This window comes from Botrytis sinoallii, assembly GCF_014898435.1.
Source record: "Botrytis sinoallii strain Bc 23 chromosome Unknown BSIN_008, whole genome shotgun sequence".
Taxonomy (NCBI): Eukaryota; Fungi; Ascomycota; class Leotiomycetes; order Helotiales; family Sclerotiniaceae; genus Botrytis; species Botrytis sinoallii.
This window is the reverse complement of record NW_024066035.1, coordinates 180,026-201,574: the sequence shown is the minus strand read 5'-3', so window position 1 is coordinate 201,574 and position 21,549 is coordinate 180,026. Positions and strand designations below refer to the sequence as shown.

The window sequence follows — 21,549 nt, the reverse complement described above, 5'->3', positions numbered from 1 at the left end:
CATTTCCAATCACGATTCCAGCTATGGCATTCGTGATATCCATCTCGTTCGAATGCAGGTGCTAGGAAAAACCAACCACCAAATGCACCTTTCTCTTCAACAATCAGTGACTATCAACCACATTTTCAGCAGTCAAGTTGCTATCGACGAGTATTGTAAGATACTTCAAATAACATCCTCGATATTGGCAACCCAATCCCCATCATTGCAATACTGGGTAGTTCTTTCGTATTGTAATTGAATGCATTTTCAAGGGAAGATTTAATTTGAGATCCTTTCTTATATGATCTCAACGGTGTTTTCCCATCTTAATAAGCTTACGGACTACCACAAATTCTTTTGCTTCCTTATATGAACACCTTCCTTGATCGCTTGCTTATCTGTTAGCTTTTGATATTCACATAGCTGTCATCCTTGTCAAGTTGTCATGATTGAGGTGTATGATTTTTTGGTGATACTAGAAACATGCAAGTGCAACCCTAGCGGAGTGTTTGATACTTCGATGGTGTTCTGGATGTCTGGAATATGATTTCAAACGCTTCAGCCGCTCAGCTTTCGGACTCGAAGTTAGCCACTTTCATGCATAATCCATGCGCGATGCGAACCGCATTACAGACGCGTATACCGTGCGCACAAATCTGTTTTGCTTAAAGAATGCGAACTCAGAGCAATAAGATCGTCTGAAGTAACACTTTGAAAGTGTTGACATCTGCCACCTGTCACATCGCATCGCAATGCCCCACTCGCGATCAGTGCAAACATCTTTGTTTCGAGTAGCGATGGTATCCGAACCCCGAGCGTGCATCTCATGAAACGGCCTTTCCGAACTCAAGATTCCTTACAATAGCTGATCTAGAGGCGCCATTCAAATTTCTACCATATGAGCTGGCCAATAGAAAGAGTAAAGAAAAACTCCCGCATACAGCTCGCAAGATCATAATCACGTGCCGGATGTGTTGTGAGTATCTTATAGGGAATTAGGGCAATTTAGGTCGGTTCTATATCGGATATTGATCGTATGGCAATTGTCATATTCACCTCTTCTGATTTTAATTTAGGCTATAATTCTTTCGAATACATGTTCAAACCGAATATAAATTAGACGGTTGTAGAGCTCTCAATGGTTGTAGAAAGGTTGTAGAATGAATGTATTGCTAATAATCTTGAAAGTTGAAATAATGGAAGCTATTCAGAACTCTAATACTAGGAGTTCAATCAATCATATATATACTTTCTATCCTACCCCCTTTGTAGAACTATACTCGATGTTGTCAGACTAAACTTTAGCTAATTCGAATTATGTTGAATTCAGATTTCAAAATGTATTGAATTTGAAGTTCTATAGCAATAGCGAGTTCTTTGTGTATAAATTTTATATATTTATTGGGGTATTTGTTAGTGTATTTGTCCAATATCAATTAGATTAATAGAGGTAAAGGGGATTATATAAGGATATGCCTAGATTTAAGTCTTAAATCTAAGATATATTGGATAATCCTTGTATCGGTTTCAATTTATTCAATTATTTGTTGTTTTCAATCATTTATTAGTTTTAACTATACTAATTCACTTCAGAATATTGAAAACTACAGTTTTAATTTGAATCTGATTAGAAACGGATTTAAAAATTTAAATGATTATATAGTAGATGCACTAATTCAAGTAGTTGTATATCGGTTCTGAAACCCCCTTTTCCTATACGGTACTTTCGGATGAGGAATGCACTTTACTAATGCTTCAACTGTTGTGAATTAATTAGTTGTAACAATGAGTTGCGAACGCCTCCTTTTGTTGGATATCTGCCATGGATTCATGGATCTTGCTCAAAATTTGCATCCATGTATGTTGACAGCAGATAATGTATATAAGGACGATGAATAACCACCAGATTTACAACATCACAACATCACATCATCACATTCAGCTCATCTCTCAAAACAATTGTCCGGCACAATCTCAACAATTTACAAATTTAAAAGACTTCTCAACCCATAATCACCAGCACATACAACAACAAATCTCAAAATGACTATCACTGAACGAGTTATCTTATCTGTTAGCGGAGGAGTTGAAGAATGGAAGGAGGGTCTCAAATTCATGCTTCAAACATTGAAGACTCAGGATGGTTATCTTCGCACTCGGTATGCTCCTTTCGCCATCATTCATTCATAATACATCTCTAACTAGAACAAAGCTGGGGACCCCACAGCGAAGATCAACAAAAACTCGAACTTCTCATTGGTTGGGAATCTCCTGAAGCCTTCACTAAATTTCAAAGTACATTTCCACCCCATTGTTCTACCCTTATTACCTTTTTCAAACACGAACATCCATCTAACTCTCCACAACAGCAACCCCCGCTTTCCAAGAAATGCTAGCCCAAGTAAAACCAAACCTCACCGCCCCCCCAAACCTCATCATCATCGAATTCAAACCCTACGCTCCCAAAGAAGTAATCGACGCCCACTTCGTCCAAATGCTCACCATCGAACAAGGCGCCGCTTCCGAAGACGATCTCCGCGCTCAAGTCACCAAGTTCAAGGATCTAGACGGCTGCACCGGAGTCGCATCTGGTCTTTCCAAAGACGATGTTGACGGAAAGGGGAAAGTATTTGTAGCCGCCATAGGATGGGAAAGTTTAGAAGCGAGCGAAAAGGCGAAGGAAAGTAAGGTTGTGGTGCTTAGTGGTGCGGAAAGTCATCATGTCAACTTCAGATTCCCTATCAAGGGTTTCCGCGGGTTGTAAAAGGGGTATTGTGAATGACTGGGACAGTGATGAGTAGAGCTTATCTTGGCACTTAAAAGCTGTTGTAGATTGAATTCTGAGTTGACTGCTGGGAAGTTAACTATCTTGACGCTCCTTTATTTATTTCTCTTAGGGTTCGGATAAGAAGCTACCTAGAATTATTATATGTGCTGGTCACTTCTTATCTCATCTTATCCTACTTCTCTTCCTCTCATTCTAGTGAACAGTCGTCCAATTATATGACTCATATACCCTATACATCTGTTCGAATAATTGTAGCTTCCTCCCAGAGATAAATCCAAAGAAGTTTTTGAAAAGAGAAGAAATGCCCACTTGCAGTGATTTTGAGTTATGTATGTAAGATCTTACGTGTTTGGAAATTAATTACTAATTACAAGAAAAAGTTCCATGAATTTAATTCGAGCTCGTAAGGTATGCATCTTTCTCTGTGTATGTATATATGTAGGCTGCGCAGAAGTAATCCGCACCTGTGGATTATCTGCAGGTAGTCTGCTCTACAGGTGATCCAGAAAGTCCTACCTACACTGCGGACTATCTGTAAGGCCTTTAAGATAATCTGTGGATAATCTGCACGCATTAGTATTATGTAAATATATAATTTTATGATTAGTATAAATATGAACCTAACATCATTTTATAACATCAAAGCTTGAATCACTTATAATCTGGGAATAGCTTCAAAATTTGAAGTAAAAAGTAGATATTTTTTCGGGTTGTTTATTTATTCGCAAATTATTTATAAAGAATTTGCAGAAAATCTACAGACTATTTGTTTACCTACAGGTGAGCAGTATATCTGCAAACAGTTTGTAGTTTACTTATTTGAAAATCCCAATAATCTGCTTTGTATGCAGATAATCTGCAGGTGATCAATTCACAGCGAAAAGCCTAGCAAAACATAAGATATATCTTTCATCCGTGCAATACTCGATCTTCCAGCACCTTACGTAGAGCCAACCGAACACATCCTACAACCACCCTATCTCCATCGCATCATCCACCCAAACCCTAACAATCGAATTTCAAACCCCCAAATCTCTGCACCAAAAGCCTCTTCAAACTTCCCGCATCATCGCAATATCCCGCAATCAGTATTGATTTTTCAGCCCATCGTTTACACGCTTCATCTTTGTCTGCGCTGAAGAGATCGATGGCATGGTTGAAGGATTTGGTTGCTAACCAATCGAGTTCTTGAGTTGGGTAGGGAATTTGTGTCTGAGTTTTGGGGTGGAGGTTAACTTGGGTTTCTTGTTCCAAGGCGGGAGGTTCGAGAGACAGGAGAGGGTTAGATGACCATAGGGGAACGGAAAGGAGAAAAGGAAACAGAACGTAGAAGGAGAAGAAGGGAAGCGGGAGTAATTCAAAGACGTACCTCGGCAGCATCAGCAGCAAGTATACAAACCTGATCAATAAGTTCCTCTGCAATCTTATCGTCCGATCCCATAGCTGCCTGAAATAGACAACGCATGTATTTTGACAATTTTATGGTATCAAATTCTTCCATTTCCCACGTCTTGTTTGTGATTTTTTTGAGAGTCATGATTAAGACTATGGTTAGAAAGAAAGACGTGTTAGTATAAAAGTTTTTCTTAGAGAAACGTCGCAGGCAGTTAAAGAAAAGGCGGCAAGGGAGACGGGGGAGAAAGGGGACAAAAAGAAGAAGCGAGAAGAACAAACCTTGAGTCGGAGCCTCACAACTCAAAATACAATCCGCCATCAACTCATAGGCCCTCATACTCTTGCAAATTCCTGCTTTAGTGATAACCTCTCCAAGTCCACCCCAATCTTTCAATCTACATGCGGCCTCAAAATCAAACGCCAGTAGAACAGACAGTTTCTTCAACAAATCCTCGGTAATTTCCACTTCCAACTTCTCCAGCTTTTCCTGTAATATATGATCAAAACTCGCTACATGTTTCCTTAAATTAAGATAGAACTGTAATTGTGGTTCAACATTCTGTTCTGCTCTTGCGATGGAAACGAAAATCGTTGCGGCGCAGAAATTGCAGAACATTTTTCGGAGTGTAACGTCCTCACGTGCGTCTTCACCGATATCTCGTGGGTAGCAATCAATAAAACCGATACAGCAGGCGAGCATTCTAAGAGATTGTTGGGGTTCCCAAACGGAAAGATGTTTGAGGGATAGGTTGTAGGAATTTCGGGAAAGCCATTCGAGTTCGAGGATTGTCCATATTTCTCGATTGAGGGATTTTTGAACGGCGCTGAGTGCTGTGATGTAATGATTATTATTTGCTCTTGAAAGGGTATTGCGTGAATGTCTTACCTTTTTCGAACATTTTACACAGTTTCTCAATGTTCTCTCTGGCGTAACCACTTGGTGTGTTCTCGGCGTCAATCATACCAATAAGTAGAACAATAATCATCCTGATAATCGACGGAAGACGCACATTCTCTTGCACACAATATCCACATTTGTCTAGTACCATCCAAAGAGCATCTAAAACATGTTTCTTGTTGCCAACTTGTTGTGCATCAAGAACACAAGCGAAAAGCAGGGAGGGGTCTTCGGTGCATGAAGCCACCTTTTCAAGGCATTCTGCTGCCAATTCGACCTCCTCACTTCTGATTGCTATTTTGTACATGAGAAATCGTGTTAATGGCTCTTCTTTTGCGCAATCGGACATAGATGTAAAGGTATCACGAGCAGAATTGATATCTCCTCGATTAAGGGCACACAGAAGCAGTTTCCTGTTCGCATATTAGACACGACCACTCATCAGACAACGGAAACAAACCGAGATATCTTAGCCATATTGGCCTCTCCAGGTATCTTAAAAAGTCCATGAATTGCAAGACGACACCATTTCTCAGTTACTTCATACTGCTTTAGACCATAGTTTGCTTCTATCTTCTTCCAGATTAACTATATCAAATTAGTCCCTTGTCTGTTCAATGACCACAAGGTCACAAACCGTATGAGCAGCCATGGTAGCCTCGACACCGATCGAATTCACGTTGTTCCCCGCAATCATGGTAAGAAACCCATCAATAGCAACAAACAATTCTCCAGTTTCTCTCCCACTAACACACATCCAGATCCTCGTAAGAAGAGCTTTCTCTAACCATTCTGTCATAGTCACCAACTCTTTGACTCGTAATCTAATCATCTCATCTAGAACTCCACATGCCAAACTCGGCGCCTTTTCATGAAGTTTCCTAACATGAAACATGAACAATCGCAAATTCGTCGGATTTAAAACAAGAGTTCGAATCATCTTATTGAGAATAGCACTATATGGCAAACCATCAAAAGTTTCTTTTGGAATCCCCGTCAGAAGTTCCAGTTTCAAAAGTAGAACTACCAATTTATCGCCAAGTTCGCACTCGAGAAGGTCAATCAACTCTCGTGCCCGTTGTATCGATTCAGGTGTTTTAGTCTCTAAGAGTGCCTTGGTGAGTGTTTGGACAATGGATACTCGTAGTTCTGTAGCATCAGCGCTCAATTTGTCCAACTCATCACCACTCAGAACTTTATAAGCACGCTCCAGCCATTTGACAGACAAAGCATGCTGTTGCTTCTCAAGTAGTGCCTTTCCCATCTCATATAAGTGTCCGAGAGACTTTCGGTGGTAGCATGATCAAAGAGCTCCTTGGAAGACATAGATTTATTGAACATATGTTCAGCGAGTTGCATATCATCCTGTCGCCATGCCTTTCGATTGTGTTAGCAGATAATATGCAGAAGTCTTATGGTCTTACCAATAAAGTTCTAACAACAAAATACTCAGCAGTAAATCTTGCGCAGGCAGCCCTTTCTTCTGATGCACCAGATGATTCGTATGTACGTAAAAGTTCTTCACTGTATCCTGTGTATCCTGCAAGCTTCTCCAAGACTTTGACGGCATAATCGATCTTTTGTCCATCTATTCCGCATCTAAGTATTAGCGATAACTCACAGAGTCCGGCTCTTTTCCCCGTAGATAAATGAAGGCGGGTATACATACCCAAGCAGTCTTTCCCGGTCTTGATTCCCACTCTCATCAATCTCAACAAGTTTCCCCTGGACTTCTCCCCTTTCTCTTTTTCTTCATCTCCACCAGTATCCGCTTGTATATGAGCGACAGAATTCCCACACTCATTCGCACAATCCAACACCAGGAAAGCGAACATTCTAACCATAATCAGGACAGCTCTGAGCTCATTCCTTTTATCCCAAGTCTTCGATCCTCCATCCTCATCGTCATCGTTCTCCGCAGGGAGACTCCTCTTCAACCTCGTCGCAACATTCCAAATGCACGTTGCTTTCTCATCCAATTCCTGTGCTTTATCCTTCGCACTCGCACTTAACTTCGTCGGAAATGTAGTAATATTATTCTCCAATTCCTTAAATGTGCCATTTCCATCAATGGTTGTAAATGTGAAGTTGAATTCATCCCGACTGAGGCTTGTATCTAAGGAATTGAGATCGTTTTCGAGTTTTTGTGCGAATACTGTGAGTTGAAGTAGACTTTGTTAGAATTGAGATTAAAAAAAAGCAAGGGATTGTCTTTTCAAAGTAGACCGTCCCCACGGCAGTGGCCCCCGGAGGGCCAGTGGAGTGTCATCTGCATTACTACCAATTGAACAGCATAATCTCTACCACCATCTCCTTCACCCATCGATCCTGAAGCCTCTGCAGCGTCGTCTCAACAAAATCAGAGAAATCAATCCTATCTATGTGGGCAAGCCCCCAAGCCCCATAGCTTGCTGCTCTCGAAAAAGATGGTCATTTCAACATCTTCATACCCTCATACTCACCCCTCAGCCTTTCAACTCTCCAGCTCTTCAAGTTCCACCCCATCCACAAAAAAAGAAAAACAGGAAATGAATAAAAAAAAAGCACAAAAAACTCACCAAACAGCCCCTCAACCTCTTATCCTTCACCCTCACTTTCTCAATCCCCATTCCATCCACCTCACTACCCCCCTTCCCCACCCCTTTCCCTTTCTCCCCAGAACCCCCCTCCTGCCGTGCAACACCAGCCCCAGCCCCAGCCCTCTTATCTCCCGCCATACCCATCATATCTTCTCGTACTCCCTTCTCGTACAGCCTTCTTAATCCCTGATTATTCGTTTTTCGTCTTCTCTTTGCTTCTCTTAATGTCTCAAATATCTTGAATATTATTCGAGGAATCTCAGATGGAGAGGTCTACACAGCACCTTATTTATTTAGAGACCTAAAGAGTTAGATAGAGCAGAAGGATATCCCCAATCACCTCCCCCCATTAAAAGCAGAGAGAGAAACAGTACAATCATTCATCCGCACTGCTACTTGGCAGCATTCTTTTCCGATTTCGAGACACTCATAAAAACATTATTTGTTTTCAAAAAAAGGAGTTGTTCATAAAATGTTAAAAGGTGAAGCTTTTTCATGCTTTGCTTTGCTCCGCTCTGTGAATTTACATTCATACTAGGTAGGTAGTAGTAATTGACCACACCTAGTATTTACCCGAACATTCCCACCTCCAGAACTCCCCCCGCCGCCCGCTTATCAAAGTCCATTTGATCCAACCATCAATCCACAAAACCTCTACGTTGCTATCCCCACCCCCCTTTCCCTTCACTTCCTTCCCATTTCCCAGAAAAAGAATCTCCAGTTCCAATCCAATCCCGTTCTCCAAAATAGCATTTCCAATTCCAATCTCTACGTTATGCATCTTATGTACGTACTGCTCATCTAATAAATACCAAAAAGGATTGGAATTTCTTCATTTCTACTTCTTTACTCTCCGTCTTTCATTCATGTTGCCATACCATAACTTAGATATATCACCGCCTGACAGGATCTTGAGGTAAGAAGTTTCCAACAATTAGAGATGGGCTATTTGGATTTATTGTCAGTTTTGATCTTGGGAATGCTGTCCATCTCAACCACGTTTCATTTTTGCTGACAATCCCGTCTTCAATCCCCTCAGCCCTCCAAATCAAGGGGCCCCTAAAGAAGAAAAAGGAACAAACTCACATCTTATGATCATCCCTTCTCACATTAAACGAAAAACAACATTTAATCGTCGGGTCTTTGCTCTTATCATCCGGATTCTTCAACGAACAACTCGTCAAAAGTGCTTTCTGATTCAAATCAAAAGCTATAGCTCCGAATTTCTCCCAATAATTAACTAGCGATTCCTCCGTCAGGATTTCGTGGAGCGCTATTTTTCCCTATTCACAGAAAAATGTCAGCCGTTTGAACAATAGATAGGATTCGGAAGATAGTATCAGCCACAGTTGCAGCATCTTCCATATCTGTCTTTGCCAAGAACGTTTGAGTGCGAGTGTGAACGAGAATGAAGATCTTCAAAGTAACTTACATCCCGTAATTTCTCAATAGGAACATGTATTAACTCAGCCATTTCCTTATTTCCCCTGAAAATCTCTCCGGTTCTCCTCCAACAACAAGCTGGAATGGCCATACTTGCAAAAACTCGATCATATTCCATCAAACTCCTTTCAAACCACATTTCCACGTAGATGAGTTCAATATCTGTCAATGCTTGCACCTTTTCCCTAAATTTCGGTCGGAAACGATCCAATTGCCGGAGTATTTTTTGCTTTGAAGCCGGTTGCATATGTCCATCCATATACGCCGAAAGCCTCGCATACCCCTTAACATAATTGAAAGGCTTCAGCATTCCGGCGTCGTACTTTGCCCTTAACAATAGTTGCATTCTAACTTCGGGGACATCATTACCAGTGGGATCGGCCGCTTGAAGGTAGTACTCGCGGGCTTTATCAATTGGTATGACGCTTGCTGGTCTGGAAATCGAATTTCCTGGTGGATTCAGTCCTGTTGATGGACCACTACCTGAAGCTTGTTGCGCTCCTGATGTGAGCGTGTTGGAATTGCCTCCTGATAACATTGAACCAGCTTGATCAGGATAAAAATTTGATGTGTCTTCTGTACCTAGAGCTCCGTCGTCTAGAAGACTGTTATTGAGGAAATCGTTCAGAAGATTGTACTCGTTGGTGACTTCCGGTGCGTTGAACATGTACGATGGATGGTAGTTATGCATATCTTGAAATTGGTTTTGTGACCCAAGCCAGTCATTGGGATACCCAAGAACTATAACGAAAAAGGATTAATACGTGCCCAATATTTCAGAGTAATCTCGGAGACATAAGAAGAAAATCTAGGAGAATATAAAGCATCATACATTGATTGTTGCTGCTACTATTGAGAGCATTCGCTTGTATTCCAGAAACCGGTGTAGGCTGGACCAGCTGAAGAGGGACACCGCGGGATATTGCTGGTGCTCCAAGACTCAATTTGTTTTCCTGAACTTGATCTTGACCTTGTTGTTGTTCCGCTGTGACGAACGAGTTATTTAGACTATTGTCAAGAGAATTTTCGAGCTTAAGACCTGGCGGTGTCCCTCCCAGCTCCTCCGCTGTTCCTGCTGTAGCGTTGTTGTTATGGTGATGCTGCTGACTCTTCGCCGCTGCTTTCTTCGTGGTCGACTCCGGTTCGCGGGGCTCATCATGACAAAGATGCCCAATTCCACGCTTTGTACACCTCGCGCAAGGTCGCACTAAATCGCATGTCATGTGCTGCTCAGGGACAATACCGAATTAGCTGTTGGCCACTGGCATTTCAATGTCACGCATAACGGTATGCAAACACCCGTCCAACCCCCCCCTTGTAGTATAGCCCAATCGAATACTCACAGATCGCCGACAGTATATACAAGCTGCAAAAGACGTTCCACAATTAGCCAATGTTTCAGATCATGTAATTCAAATTTGGAAGTCGTTGGTTCCCTTGGGAAACTTCTGCATACCATGATTTACTTTACGCCTCTTCTTCGGGCTCTTGTTTGCGCCAGCAGCTGCAGATGATGCCGGTGGCTTTGCATCCTGCCCATTGTTGGCTCCATTTTGTTCCATGGCATCAGAGCCTAAGTTTCATAGGGTTCCATTGGATTGCGACGTTGCGCTGGTCGTTATTGAAGGGGTGAACGAAGCTTTTGACAGTTGGTAAATTTATGAATTAGAAGGATCCTTTCAGCTTGTCAGCTCAATTCACTACCCATCACACAAGAATGAGAATTTACCTTGTATTAATTGATTATTATAGTAATAAATTACTTATTTAAATTGTTGGGTTAATTTGTGTTGCAAGATTTGGGTTAATGGGATTATTGAATTGTCGTGTAGAACGCGGGGCGACGGCATACTGCAAATTTCATCGTGAAGCGAGGTTGATCAAGGGTGGGTCTAGGTCTAAAAGATACTTTGGTACAAAGAACAAATGAATTGTAGATCATTTTAACTACATACATATCAACGATGAAGGAGCAAAGTTTGGGTATCTAATACAATAACTATGAAATCAATAGCCACACAACACAAAAATATTCCTGTGGAATGTTCCTCCCAAACTTAAATATGTAATCCCACTTTCCTTCCACCGAAACCGTTGTGTCTTGCACCAATAACCGTTTTGATGTCTTTAACCCAAAACAACGTCATTGTACTGATCGAGATCGAGATGACTGAATAGAGCAGCTTGTACAGAGGCTTTACTTTTAGCCATAGCATCGGTGATACCTTCAATCTGTTGTAAATTGCCCTTAACACTGTCCACGTGACCATCTATACTCTTAACAATGCCTTCAAGATCTTGATATTTCGACGCCTGGAGAAGATATTAGTTGTATATGAGGTTCAGAAAAAATAGAAACTTACGTTGAGAGTTATTGAGGAAGTAGCTGCGTTCTCATCTATACCGATATTATCATTGAGTACCTTTTGAGTGCTATCAACCTCGAATTGAAGCAGTGGATGAGCTTTTCGAGCGGCTTGTCTTCTACTTGTCGCTTCATCCTTTGCATTTGCCTCCAGTTCCGCGAGATATCTCTCCTCACTCTCAAGCAATATCTCCTCTTTCCTCAATTCGGCCTCCAAAAGGTCATTTGAATGCAAAACCGGTGTGAGTTTATTCTCTAAAGCTCGATTGTAATCCAGTATCCTCTCAAAATCAAAATCATCCTCTGGATTTGTTCTTATCCCCTTAGGAAATGGCATACCCTTTCGAACTCTATTCAAAAGTCGGCGGCTTATCATTTGTATCGCTGTACTGGCTTGAGTCTTCTTACGTTCATCGCGAATCTGTAAGACAACTGGTCTTTGTACATCGATCAATAAATCAGAAATCTTATCCAAGCATCCCGGTGGTAGAGGTTCCCATTTCATCTTGATAGTTTCGTGTGTCACACGCCGAGTAACAGCTGCTAGATGTTGATACGAAGGCGGCTCTGGCTGTTCTTGCTCGGCCCGATTATCTTGTGAATCTTCCACACGGCGACGTTTAGTTAGTTGTTGTGGTTGCTGTTCATCAGTATTCGGATCCTTCCGCTTTCTTGTGAGCTCGGAACTATCTGGAGGTCCAGCTTTCTTGGATTTTGGCTTTCCGGCCTCCGGTTCATTGGTTTGTGATACATTTGATATTCTAACATGCTTCTTCGACTTCGATGGCTTCGATGGCTTCTCGGATGCTTCTTCGACATTCTTGGAAGCCTTCTTCATTGTACGAGCTGGTGCTGATGATTCTGGTTCTGCCTGATGGCGCTTTTGTGATCGCGACGACTTGCTCTTTTCGGACTCGATATGATCCCCATTGCTCTTTTTCTCTCGATTGTTTATAGTACCCATATTTCCATTCGCAGGTCTTCCGCGCTTTTTCCCCTCTACACCCGTATGCGACGCCTTCGATTCACCCTTTGTTCGGCTCCCCGTCGCCGCGTTTTTTGATGGTCCGTTACTTTCTGCACGATTAACGACTCCCACAGCAGGTTTACCCCTCTTCTTCTGCGGCGCCAGGGAACTGACCGCAGTTACGGTTTCAACAACATCCGTATTGCTATTCCCACTCAATATTCCTCCTGTGTTGTTTGTGTTGTTTGTGTTTTTTCTTATTCTTCTCGTTCTTGAATTGTCATCTTCAGCCTCGTCCTCAATATTGCCCCGTTCCTCATCGTTCTCCCGGTTTTGTTTCGCGATCCCAGAACCCGTGCCCAAAGAAGATCTTCCTCTCTTCTTCTCACTAGGTACACCCATTCCCGCCGGAACCCAAGGCCTTGCCTTCTTCTTTGCAATTTCTCCACCCACTGTATTTATATTTGGACTTTGACTTTGCGCGTCTGCCGTCGCTTGACTTCTCACTCCCACCTCCCCATTCCCATTTTCATTTTCATTGTCTTGCACCTCCCACCAATTTGACGGTCTTGCTCTCCTACGCTTTCCTTCTTCTGCCATGTTGGTATCGTAATCGTATCGTGTTATTGTTGTGCTGTGATCGTGGTGTTCTCCGCCCTTTAACATTCCACTCCCCTCAACCCATGCAACTCTGCGAACCAATCACCTCGCTTCCTCGCACTCTCAAAAACCTTTTGTTGCACGTCTGGTTACACAACCAGACATGGGGCTTTTTGTAGATCTACAATATTTAGACCAGATATCGAAAGAGGAAGATTGCGCGATCTCGAAAAAATTGTCCAGGGGATATTGACCAAGAATTGCGTTGTCAATCCTTCGGGGCGTTTCTGATTGAACACTGGCAAAATCGCGTCGAGACACGAAAATCGCGTACATAAAAGCGCACTGATAATTTATGTAGCCTCGGCTTGATTTGAGGATTTTTGACCTTGTTGGACGCGCCGTCGTGTGTGAGAGGAAGTGAATGTGATTGAGTATTCACTCCCACGATTGAGTCGGGTCAAGAGGTTTGTATAGGGGTAGCATGGGGTGGGTTGATTCACTATTCACTATCTGTTTCATTGCGCTTGATTTCGGTTTTTCTTTCACATTGAATGTATCGAATGTAGATTTTTCCATGATAACATATCAAACAACACTTGAGCAAGCAGGTGTACTTTTTGACTGAACACATGAGTATATAAAGACCATTTTGATTCATCCCATATCCATAACTCCAAACAAATGCTATTTTATAAGTCATTACTTTTCCTCATCTCCCCATCTTGATCATGCTACTCAAGATCCGTTTATCTCCTTGGATGACCATTCCCTCTTCCTCTACCCCTAGGACTCTTCATAACCCTTCCACTACGATCTCCACCACCCCCACCTGATCTCTTCTCCTCACCCAGACCTCTCCTTCCAGCGTTAAAGCCTCCTCTGCCACCACCCCTCCCGCCTCGTCCTCTATCACCTCCTTTTCCACCCCTTCCCCTCTCCCTATCCCCACCAATGCTCTTCTTGACAGCCTTCACCTCATCCTCATCAACGTCCATTTCATCATCCTCATCCTGTCCCTTCCTGTTACTGAACTTAAGTCTTCCACCTCTACCCTTCTTCGGCGCATCTCTACCCTTCAATGCATGAACATAAGCGCCCACACCACCATCTTCCTCTGCCGGAGTATCGATAACCATTTGATCATCATCATCACTATCATTACCTCCGAGCAACAACTTTCCATCCAAGTCCACCTTTGCCTTTGTTCTCGTAATTGTTCGCGCTTTTACAGGTTTGGTGGTTGAGATACTACCAAGTGCTTTGCGGTCAAGCAAATCAAGTGGCTCATCATCATCTTCCACGATATATTGGTTCCCGCCAGCAGCCTTCTTACCGCCCTTCTTTCTTGATTTGCCGAGGACTTCATCATCTGAAACATCAGAACCAGAAGATTCGGAATCACTTCCGTGAAGAGCCTCATCATATTCGTTCTCGAATCTGTTTCTTCTCTTTCCACCAGTTCCCTCCTCGTCACTATCTTCGCCTGCTTCCTTGGCAGCATCCTTGTTTCTCTTTCTTCTCTCACGAGTCTTGCGGATATTGGTAATGAGCTTTTTGTCTTCTTCTGGACAATACTTGTTGACAATCTCAACACCAAAACGACGAATCATACGTTCGAGAATGTGCTTAACCTTTGCCTTGAAATGAGCTTTATGCTCATGACTCCAGACCATGAGATTAGGAATGAGACTTTCAAGACGTGGAAGCACAAGAGAAGAAGGCAGAGAAATGACACAGACTTTGACAAATCCAAGGACACTGCGGACAATTTCACGATTGTTAGATGTGAGGAAAAGGTCCATGGTTTGGACGAGATCGCTAACAGTTTCAGGGGATAGAGATTCACGGAAGTTGTACAGGATACGGGTGAGAGCAGTGATAGACGCAGATACCATGTGAGGTGTGCTACCGGCAAGACCGGCACTGACCATGGTAAAGTATTCCTCGAGGGTTGCGGTTACAGATGGTGCATCGTCGGGCATGTGAGATACCTTGCTATTGTCGATAATGGCGCCAGAAGATGAAGCAATTTTCTCTCCCATCAGAATGAGGAGATCAAAAGCTGTAGTTCGAGCACGCTCATTTGTCTCCTTACATGAGATTACGACCTCGGATAGGATAGCTGGGATGAAGTGAAGAGAGTCTGCTGGGAGGAAAGGAATAAGAACGGAGATAGCAGCAAGGCGATCACGCTTTGCTGGTGTGGATACCTTCTCGGAACTGTTCAAAAGGAGCTCCTGAAGATCAGTGCTACGCTCTTGTAATGCGGCCTTTCCAGTTTCCGACTCAGCAAGACGAGGAATGAGCTTATAAGCCTTCTTCTGAAGTTGAGGATCATCATCCTTGATAATAATAAGAGCTGCCATATTGAAAAGAGTGCTGAAACTATCTCTTGGTAAATAGATGGAGATTGTGATTACCAAATCCATGAGACTGTGACTCGTGGGTGGCATCTTGTTAGCCGCATTTTGTTGTCTTTGCTTTTGCTTCTCTGCTTGAGTCTGAGCACCAGCTTCAGCGAGCGATGTTCCTAATGCTTGACTAACCCGTTCGAATGTCTCCATAAGTTCTTGAGTAGGGGTGATGCTAAGGAATGCGTTGATACATTGCAAAATGAAACCTCTGTATTGTGGTAATGTTTCATTGTAGACGTTGAACAAAACAGAAAGCATATTGCTCGCGAAAGTAGCTAAGTGCTCAATGTTCTTTTGCGCAACGGCCTTTGAAACACGGCTCTGCAGGAGCAAGTCTTCTTCCCCTTCAATGGCAATAATTGCTTGGTTAGACTCAATCAAAGTTTGGAGAGCTCTGCAAATATCTGAACGTAGATCAACTTGTCCGTATAAAATGTTAACGAGTATTTCCGCAAATTTGATATCAAAAGCTTCAGTAAGATCCAATGGCAAATCGCAATAACCAGGAAGAATGGCCCAGATCTGCTTGACAATAGTTTCGAAGATCTTGATATCCATTGTCTTTTCAGCAGCTCCGTGATCGCTAACTCTTTGTAGCATTGCTTGGCTCAATGGCTCGAGTTCGGTTCGGAAATGTTGAAGATTCGTGTTACTGACATAGTCTCGTAGAATAGGTAACATCCAGGCGCGTCCAGGTTGTCCAGCTTTTGGTTTGATGAGATTGAGAGGTAAAATGCTAAGAACTCTCTCTGGCCCCATGGCTCTGATAGCTTTTCCAAGAATTTCATCCGCTTCCTTTTTGCCAGCGAAAGACTCGCTACCTCTGAGCTCGCCAATTGCGCGAACGACTTCGGATAAAATTGGGTCTGCTCTCCATCTTAAAGCGTCAAACATGGAACCCATAACATTGAAAGTTTCCATCCAAGCAGCTTGATACTTCACACTCAAGAGATCAATTGCACACTTTGCCAACTTCTCGAGGACTTTCTCATCAAAAATCGAAGGCTCTGCAATAACTGAATCTGGGACGCAATTTGCCATTAATGAAATCAAACATTCAGAAGCAGATACTCGAATGCTGTGCGATGAAGATGACATGAATCCAGAGATCATTGTGAAAAGTTCAGGTAATTTTGCAAAAGTCTCCTCTGGCTCCAATTGAGCGGAAACATCATAACCCCGCGATAATACAGCAATCCAAGGAGGTAAGAGTTGAGAATCGTTTTGAGAAGGTCTCAATTCAGAGATCACTTCTAAAAGTCGAGGTAACTTCGAGGTCGCGGTTTCGTTTGCCATACCCTCAAATATCATCTCGAATACTTCGAACGAAGTCATCGCCAAATATTCATTGCTCGATTTCGAAATATTCAACAAGACCTCGCACAATGCCTCAATCTTCTTACTTGGCCATCCTCCAGATGCTCCTGCAACAGTCTTAACTAATTGTAATGCGTGGATCAAAGCTGGTTCATGTTCCGCAGTTGCGCTGGTCTTTCTCTGTTTCCTGGCTTGATGCGATTGGGCCGCCAAATCGCTCAAACTTCTCAAAGCAGTTTCCGCACACATATCCGCTGCAGGATGATCGAGAGAAGGACTTGGCGGAGGATTCTTCAGAATATTTGCAAGTGCTTCTTGCGCACGCTTTCGGATCTTAGGTCTGTGATCCACGGCGAAATTTAATAATCCAGCAATGGCTCTTCTGGGCCCAATTGCCATGACTTCCAATTCCCATGCCGTGGAATCTTGTGCGAGTAATAATGATTCGAGACATCCTATCGAAGGTCTGAGGAGAGGGGCATCTGCTTCTGGTAATATAAGGGCGGGACCGAGATTTGTGAGAATTTGAGTAAATTTTGATCGGAGGAGTGGTTGCGGAGCAAAAGGTGTAATGATATCGAGTAAATATACAACAGAAGTTGTTAAATCTTTATTAACTTCTCCATCTTGAGGACAAGCCTGTCTTAAGAGTGCCAATAATGCGGCGAAATATCCAGTTGGAGTGGCTTCTGTTTTTTGATCTTCAAGTGTATCTTCAACCGCAGACAATACAATGGCAGTCTAGACGTTGATATCAGTTAGTAAAGTGCACAACATCACCAGAGACATTTCCATAATTGCAATTCTTTAGACATACCTGTTTTTGATTCTGAAGCTTCGGCGAGCGTATCTTGTCGAGCTTTTCCTGTAAAGACATTGTGAAAGACCTTTCTTAATTACTCTTTGCGCCTTCACTGCCGCAATAAAAAATCAAAAAATGCTTCTGATAAAAAAAAAGTTTCTGATAATCGATAGCGATCAGACCAAAAGTGTAAGGCTTACCGTAGCTAGCGAATAGCGATAGAGATAGAGATGACATCCACTCTGAGAAGCACCAGTACTAAAAGAGACTAGCGGCAAGCAAAGTAAGCAAAGCTGGGGTCACTCGAATTGTTGATTGGTTCTTTCTCCCATCACATCCGTCCCATCCCCCCTCGAAAAGATGCTGTGGAGCTTCTTTTGGGTGAAAGGGTACTTCCAGGTATCTCGAGGGTATCCATTAATATTAATATTTCCATTAAAAACCATCTGGCCTCATCATCACGCAAGTTGGAGAGCTTCATTATAAGCGATATATAAATTCTGTTATATTCATTTATAATCTTTGTAAATTCACCATTTCATATCATCATATATCTCTCTCCCTCCTTTCCTCAAATTCAATCTTTAATTTGATCAGCTCATTCGCGAAAAGTGTTATCGCGGCGCATTCAATTAGCTATTGCCAATCAGCGCAGATCTCCAGCCTAATCGCAGAAAGCTTCCTAATCAGAAACCTGCTTATATAGTCTCTCGACCCCCCTCAATTCTGACAGCTTTCACCCCTCAATCATCCATTCCATAACAGATCGCCAAAATGCGCATTCCTACCGTTTCCGTCCTTGCCCTCCCCCTCCTGGTCGCAGCCCAAGAATCTCCTCTCGACCAAGCCAAAGCTCAAGCTCAATACTGGTTCGGCAAACTTCAATCCTATATCCCCTCTCCAGCCTCCGAATCTCCCCTCGAAGCCGCAACTGCCAAAGTAGGCGAAGCAAAAATCCACCATCTTACCCTCGATACCTGGCAAGAAACTATCCGCGGAAGCATCACTCCCGAGTCGTCGCTCCCGCAAGAATGGTGGGTTCTAGCTACTGGCGGAAACAAAACCTGTTTTGGTCTCTGCGGCAAAATCGAAAAGGGCTTCAATGAATCCGCTGCCCTTTTCGCTGTCGACCCCACAGCTCCTCACATGGCAATGTTAAATTGCGACGAACAACCCGTTCTTTGCAATTCGTGGGGCGCAGGACCACCACATTTGTGGACCATGGAAGTTGGGGCTCCAGGATCCCCAGTTCCTATTATCACGATTCCATTGAACACTACTTCTACAACCGTCACTACATTCACCGATTTGCACTCAACTAAATCGTACAAGAAAAAGGCACCTTATGAGGGTTGGTTCCACCCTTTCGATGGTGAACTTGCGCAATACGGTGCCGCAGTTCCAGTTGGATACGTACTTTGGTTCTTCGCAGTTGTTCCCAGCTGGATGTTCATGATTGGTATTTCATTCTTGAGCAGAACCATCATGTAAGTTTCCTCTCACTTTCGGATTCTAAGCATCCCACTAATGGCATTTCTAGGAGCAAGCGAACTCTCGGTCCACAAGGACCTGCAGCAGCCGCTGGAGCTCGCCCACGCGCTGCTCCAGCTGGAGATGGAGTTACCTACTAAGAAATGTCTGTCATGATTATAAATTTGGGGAAGACTGCAGTGGAGGATTTAATTCTCACATGATATGCATGTTTTCAAAGCGACGGGTGGCCGGAATGCAATTTACGTAGCTTATCTAAACAAATTTTAATGAATGGAGAAATGGGTATCATAATTTTCAAACCTTACGCCTTGCTAATTCCTTGCCATGTCTACTGTGCCTGTGAATGACGCTCCGCTGGCCCTCTGGGAGTCACTGCCGTGGAGGCAGACTATGGAGAAGGGGAATATATACCGAAACCTCCAAAGTGTGACCACCTACACATCTTCACTCTTGGTAGTCATGCATTACTGCGGTCTTTGCGCCTGTGTGAGCGCACTTGGCTTGATACCGAATCCTCAATGCGCAATGCGCCAACCTTGCGCCTCGTCGCGGGTCGTATCCTAAAACACTGCGAACCCTCATCGCCCTCAATTCCTCAATGGCCGTATCGTCTTTCCTCTCCCCCAGAGCGTTCCACTGGTAGCATCTATCCATGTTCCATTTATGCTAATCACTTTCCACCTACTATCGCAGCAGCCCCCTCGACTCTCTCCAAACCTTCCAACACTTGTCCCCTTATCCCCGGATTCGCAAGCCGTCCATACCGGAGATCACTCAATCCACCAACAATATTCTTCATCTCGTTCAATAGTTCTTCGCTTTCCGCATCTAGTCGCGCGATTTCGTCTTCGAGATCTTCGATTGCTGCTTCGAGGGGAGGGAGGATGGAATGGAGGGAGTGGGGATGGGAAGATGGGAGGTTGGATATTTGAACCGAGTTGGAAAGCTGGAGTTCGTCAGCTGTGTTAATTGTGTTTGAATGAGAGGCAGATGGACAGGTAGAGGGGATGGTAATTGTTAAAGAAAAGAGAAAAGGGAAAGGAAAACACTCACAGCTCGTTCAACCCCCACCTCATCATCCTCTATAACTCTCTCATCCCCTCTCCGCCTCCTCACAACAGCCCTCTCCATCGCGCTTCCTCTTCGTACTTCTTGCTCGATTGCCGTGGTTACATTGTCGATTATTTGTGCGCGCTGATGCTGGAGGTCCCGGTAGAGAGTTCGGATAGCAGGGGATGATTGGACAGCGCGCGGGAAGAAGAGAGTGAAGGAGGCGAGGGAGATGATTTGGGGGAGGGAGGATGGAGGGAGGAGGAAGGTGGTGAGAATTTTTTGTTCGGTGGGTGGCATTGTGGTGCTTGGGAAATTGAGGAGAGTTGAAGTGTTTTGTTTCTAGTACTTTGGTTCAAGGGGTAAGAAGCATTGATGTATTGTTGAAATGAAAATGGCTAGAAAGCTCGGAATTGGGAAAGCAAACAGACGAAAATGAGGTTATACTCAAAGACTCAAATCCTCAGAAAATTAAACTCTTCTGGAAGATGTCACCTAGAAACATGGATGAATTATTGAACCTTAACACATCACATAAACCTGGGGTACATAAATTAAAAAACACGCGTGACACGTACTTTTTGTCAAAGACGCGCTTGCTTTGCTACTTCTCGGTTGTCTTAAGAGCAGACAGAAATGGAAACGGATTTTCTAATCTTATCCAACTCCCTTTCTTCACAACATAATCATCATTTGCACACGACAATCTTCTAATCTCCAATAACTTCCCTTCCAAACTTTGGTAGTATTCCGATATCGCTTTGCTGTCAAATCTCATACCTCATTAGCATTACAACCCAAATACCTTACTTATCTAATACTTTTTACATTCATCAAAATCCCTTATTAGATCGGACCGGAAATCATGGCACCATCAAAATCCGGACCACCTGTCGCTCCCTATGCGAAAGATGAAAAAGTTCTTTGCTTTCATCATGATTTGTTGTATGAAGCCAAGGTTTTAGACACGAGACCAACAGAAGATGGCTCTAGCTGGCAATGCAAGATTCATTATAAGGGGTAAGAAATTCTCTCTAAATCTTGATATATACCTAGGTGTATATGTACATATGTGCATATATACTATTAGTTTTTTGTAAGGAGATAACGTGTTAACATGATTTTTTCTGAATAGATGGAAAGCAACGTAAGTGAAATTTAATTCTGAATTCATGAGAATCTTTCGAATTTCCTGGGTCATCTGTTTCATTATCTTGATGAAAAAAAGACGAATGGAGAGAAGAAAGAGAAAGAACGCACTTCACCTCGTCTTTGAGCTACTTTCCAAAGCTGGATGATATGTAGCGAGATGGTCGAACAGTTGAGTATACCGCCTCCTACCTTCCTTGTAATCCCAGTGAAGAAGCCTTGGAACTTGGAACATATACAACCTTCGAAACTTTCATTATCGACATTGATAACGATATACTTTATTGAGACCGTATGGTATTT

At 43.0% G+C, this 21,549-nt stretch overlaps 7 protein-coding genes across 7 annotated transcripts; 2 read left to right on the top strand and 5 right to left on the bottom strand.

The window, feature by feature from the left end:
- Nucleotides 1-2,025: 2,025 nt before the first annotated feature.
- On the top strand, nucleotides 2,026-2,746 carry EAF02_005161 (uncharacterized protein; the record flags this gene model as incomplete). Its single annotated transcript, XM_038901209.1, has 3 exons — nucleotides 2,026-2,141; nucleotides 2,195-2,277; nucleotides 2,352-2,746. 3 exons carry the CDS (start codon nucleotides 2,026-2,028, stop codon nucleotides 2,744-2,746), a joined length of 594 nt encoding a protein of 197 aa, XP_038758549.1.
- A 1,029-nt stretch (nucleotides 2,747-3,775) lies between these two features.
- EAF02_005160 (uncharacterized protein) lies at nucleotides 3,776-7,386 on the bottom strand (the record flags this gene model as incomplete). Its single annotated transcript, XM_038901208.1, has 9 exons — nucleotides 3,776-3,982; nucleotides 4,140-4,315; nucleotides 4,445-4,996; nucleotides 5,052-5,476; nucleotides 5,524-5,651; nucleotides 5,701-6,348; nucleotides 6,488-6,651; nucleotides 6,733-7,218; nucleotides 7,299-7,386. The coding sequence occupies 9 exons, from the start codon at nucleotides 7,384-7,386 to the stop codon at nucleotides 3,776-3,778; spliced, it is 2,874 nt and encodes a 957-aa protein (XP_038758548.1).
- A 1,149-nt stretch (nucleotides 7,387-8,535) lies between these two features.
- Nucleotides 8,536-10,647, bottom strand: EAF02_005159 (uncharacterized protein; the record flags this gene model as incomplete). Its single annotated transcript, XM_038901207.1, has 6 exons — nucleotides 8,536-8,587; nucleotides 8,729-8,925; nucleotides 9,075-9,826; nucleotides 9,918-10,311; nucleotides 10,429-10,451; nucleotides 10,542-10,647. The coding sequence occupies 6 exons, from the start codon at nucleotides 10,645-10,647 to the stop codon at nucleotides 8,536-8,538; spliced, it is 1,524 nt and encodes a 507-aa protein (XP_038758547.1).
- Nucleotides 10,648-10,998: 351 nt separating this feature from the next.
- EAF02_005158 (uncharacterized protein) lies at nucleotides 10,999-13,272 on the bottom strand. The gene is made up of 2 exons (XM_038901206.1): nucleotides 11,449-13,272; nucleotides 10,999-11,398 (listed from the first exon to the last, which is right to left on the bottom strand). Exons 1-2 carry the CDS (start codon nucleotides 13,081-13,083, stop codon nucleotides 11,213-11,215), a joined length of 1,821 nt encoding a protein of 606 aa, XP_038758546.1. The 5' UTR covers nucleotides 13,084-13,272; the 3' UTR covers nucleotides 10,999-11,212.
- A 494-nt stretch (nucleotides 13,273-13,766) lies between these two features.
- EAF02_005157 (uncharacterized protein) lies at nucleotides 13,767-17,628 on the bottom strand (the record flags this gene model as incomplete). The annotated part of the gene is made up of 2 exons (XM_038901205.1): nucleotides 13,767-17,492; nucleotides 17,569-17,628. 2 exons carry the CDS (start codon nucleotides 17,626-17,628, stop codon nucleotides 13,767-13,769), a joined length of 3,786 nt encoding a protein of 1,261 aa, XP_038758545.1.
- Nucleotides 17,629-17,923: 295 nt separating this feature from the next.
- On the top strand, nucleotides 17,924-19,349 carry EAF02_005156 (uncharacterized protein). The gene is made up of 2 exons (XM_038901204.1): nucleotides 17,924-19,040; nucleotides 19,094-19,349. The coding sequence occupies exons 1-2, from the start codon at nucleotides 18,328-18,330 to the stop codon at nucleotides 19,182-19,184; spliced, it is 804 nt and encodes a 267-aa protein (XP_038758544.1). The 5' UTR covers nucleotides 17,924-18,327; the 3' UTR covers nucleotides 19,185-19,349.
- A 142-nt stretch (nucleotides 19,350-19,491) lies between these two features.
- EAF02_005155 (uncharacterized protein) lies at nucleotides 19,492-20,629 on the bottom strand (the record flags this gene model as incomplete). The annotated part of the gene is made up of 3 exons (XM_038901203.1): nucleotides 20,101-20,629; nucleotides 19,733-19,993; nucleotides 19,492-19,683 (listed from the first exon to the last, which is right to left on the bottom strand). The coding sequence occupies exons 1-3, from the start codon at nucleotides 20,395-20,397 to the stop codon at nucleotides 19,492-19,494; spliced, it is 750 nt and encodes a 249-aa protein (XP_038758543.1). The 5' UTR covers nucleotides 20,398-20,629.
- Between the last annotated feature and the right edge of the window lie 920 nt (nucleotides 20,630-21,549).

Coding starts and splice junctions, on each gene's coding strand:
- EAF02_005158 (XM_038901206.1), bottom strand. CDS start 13,083: ATGTTAAAGGGCGGAGAACACCACGATCACAGCACAACAATAACACGA. Junction 11,399..11,448: donor CTTCCTCAATAACTCTCAAC/GTAAGTTTCTAT, acceptor TATCTTCTCCAG/GCGTCGAAATATCAAGATCT.
- EAF02_005156 (XM_038901204.1), top strand. CDS start 18,328: ATGCGCATTCCTACCGTTTCCGTCCTTGCCCTCCCCCTCCTGGTCGCA. Junction 19,041..19,093: donor TTCTTGAGCAGAACCATCAT/GTAAGTTTCCTC, acceptor TGGCATTTCTAG/GAGCAAGCGAACTCTCGGTC.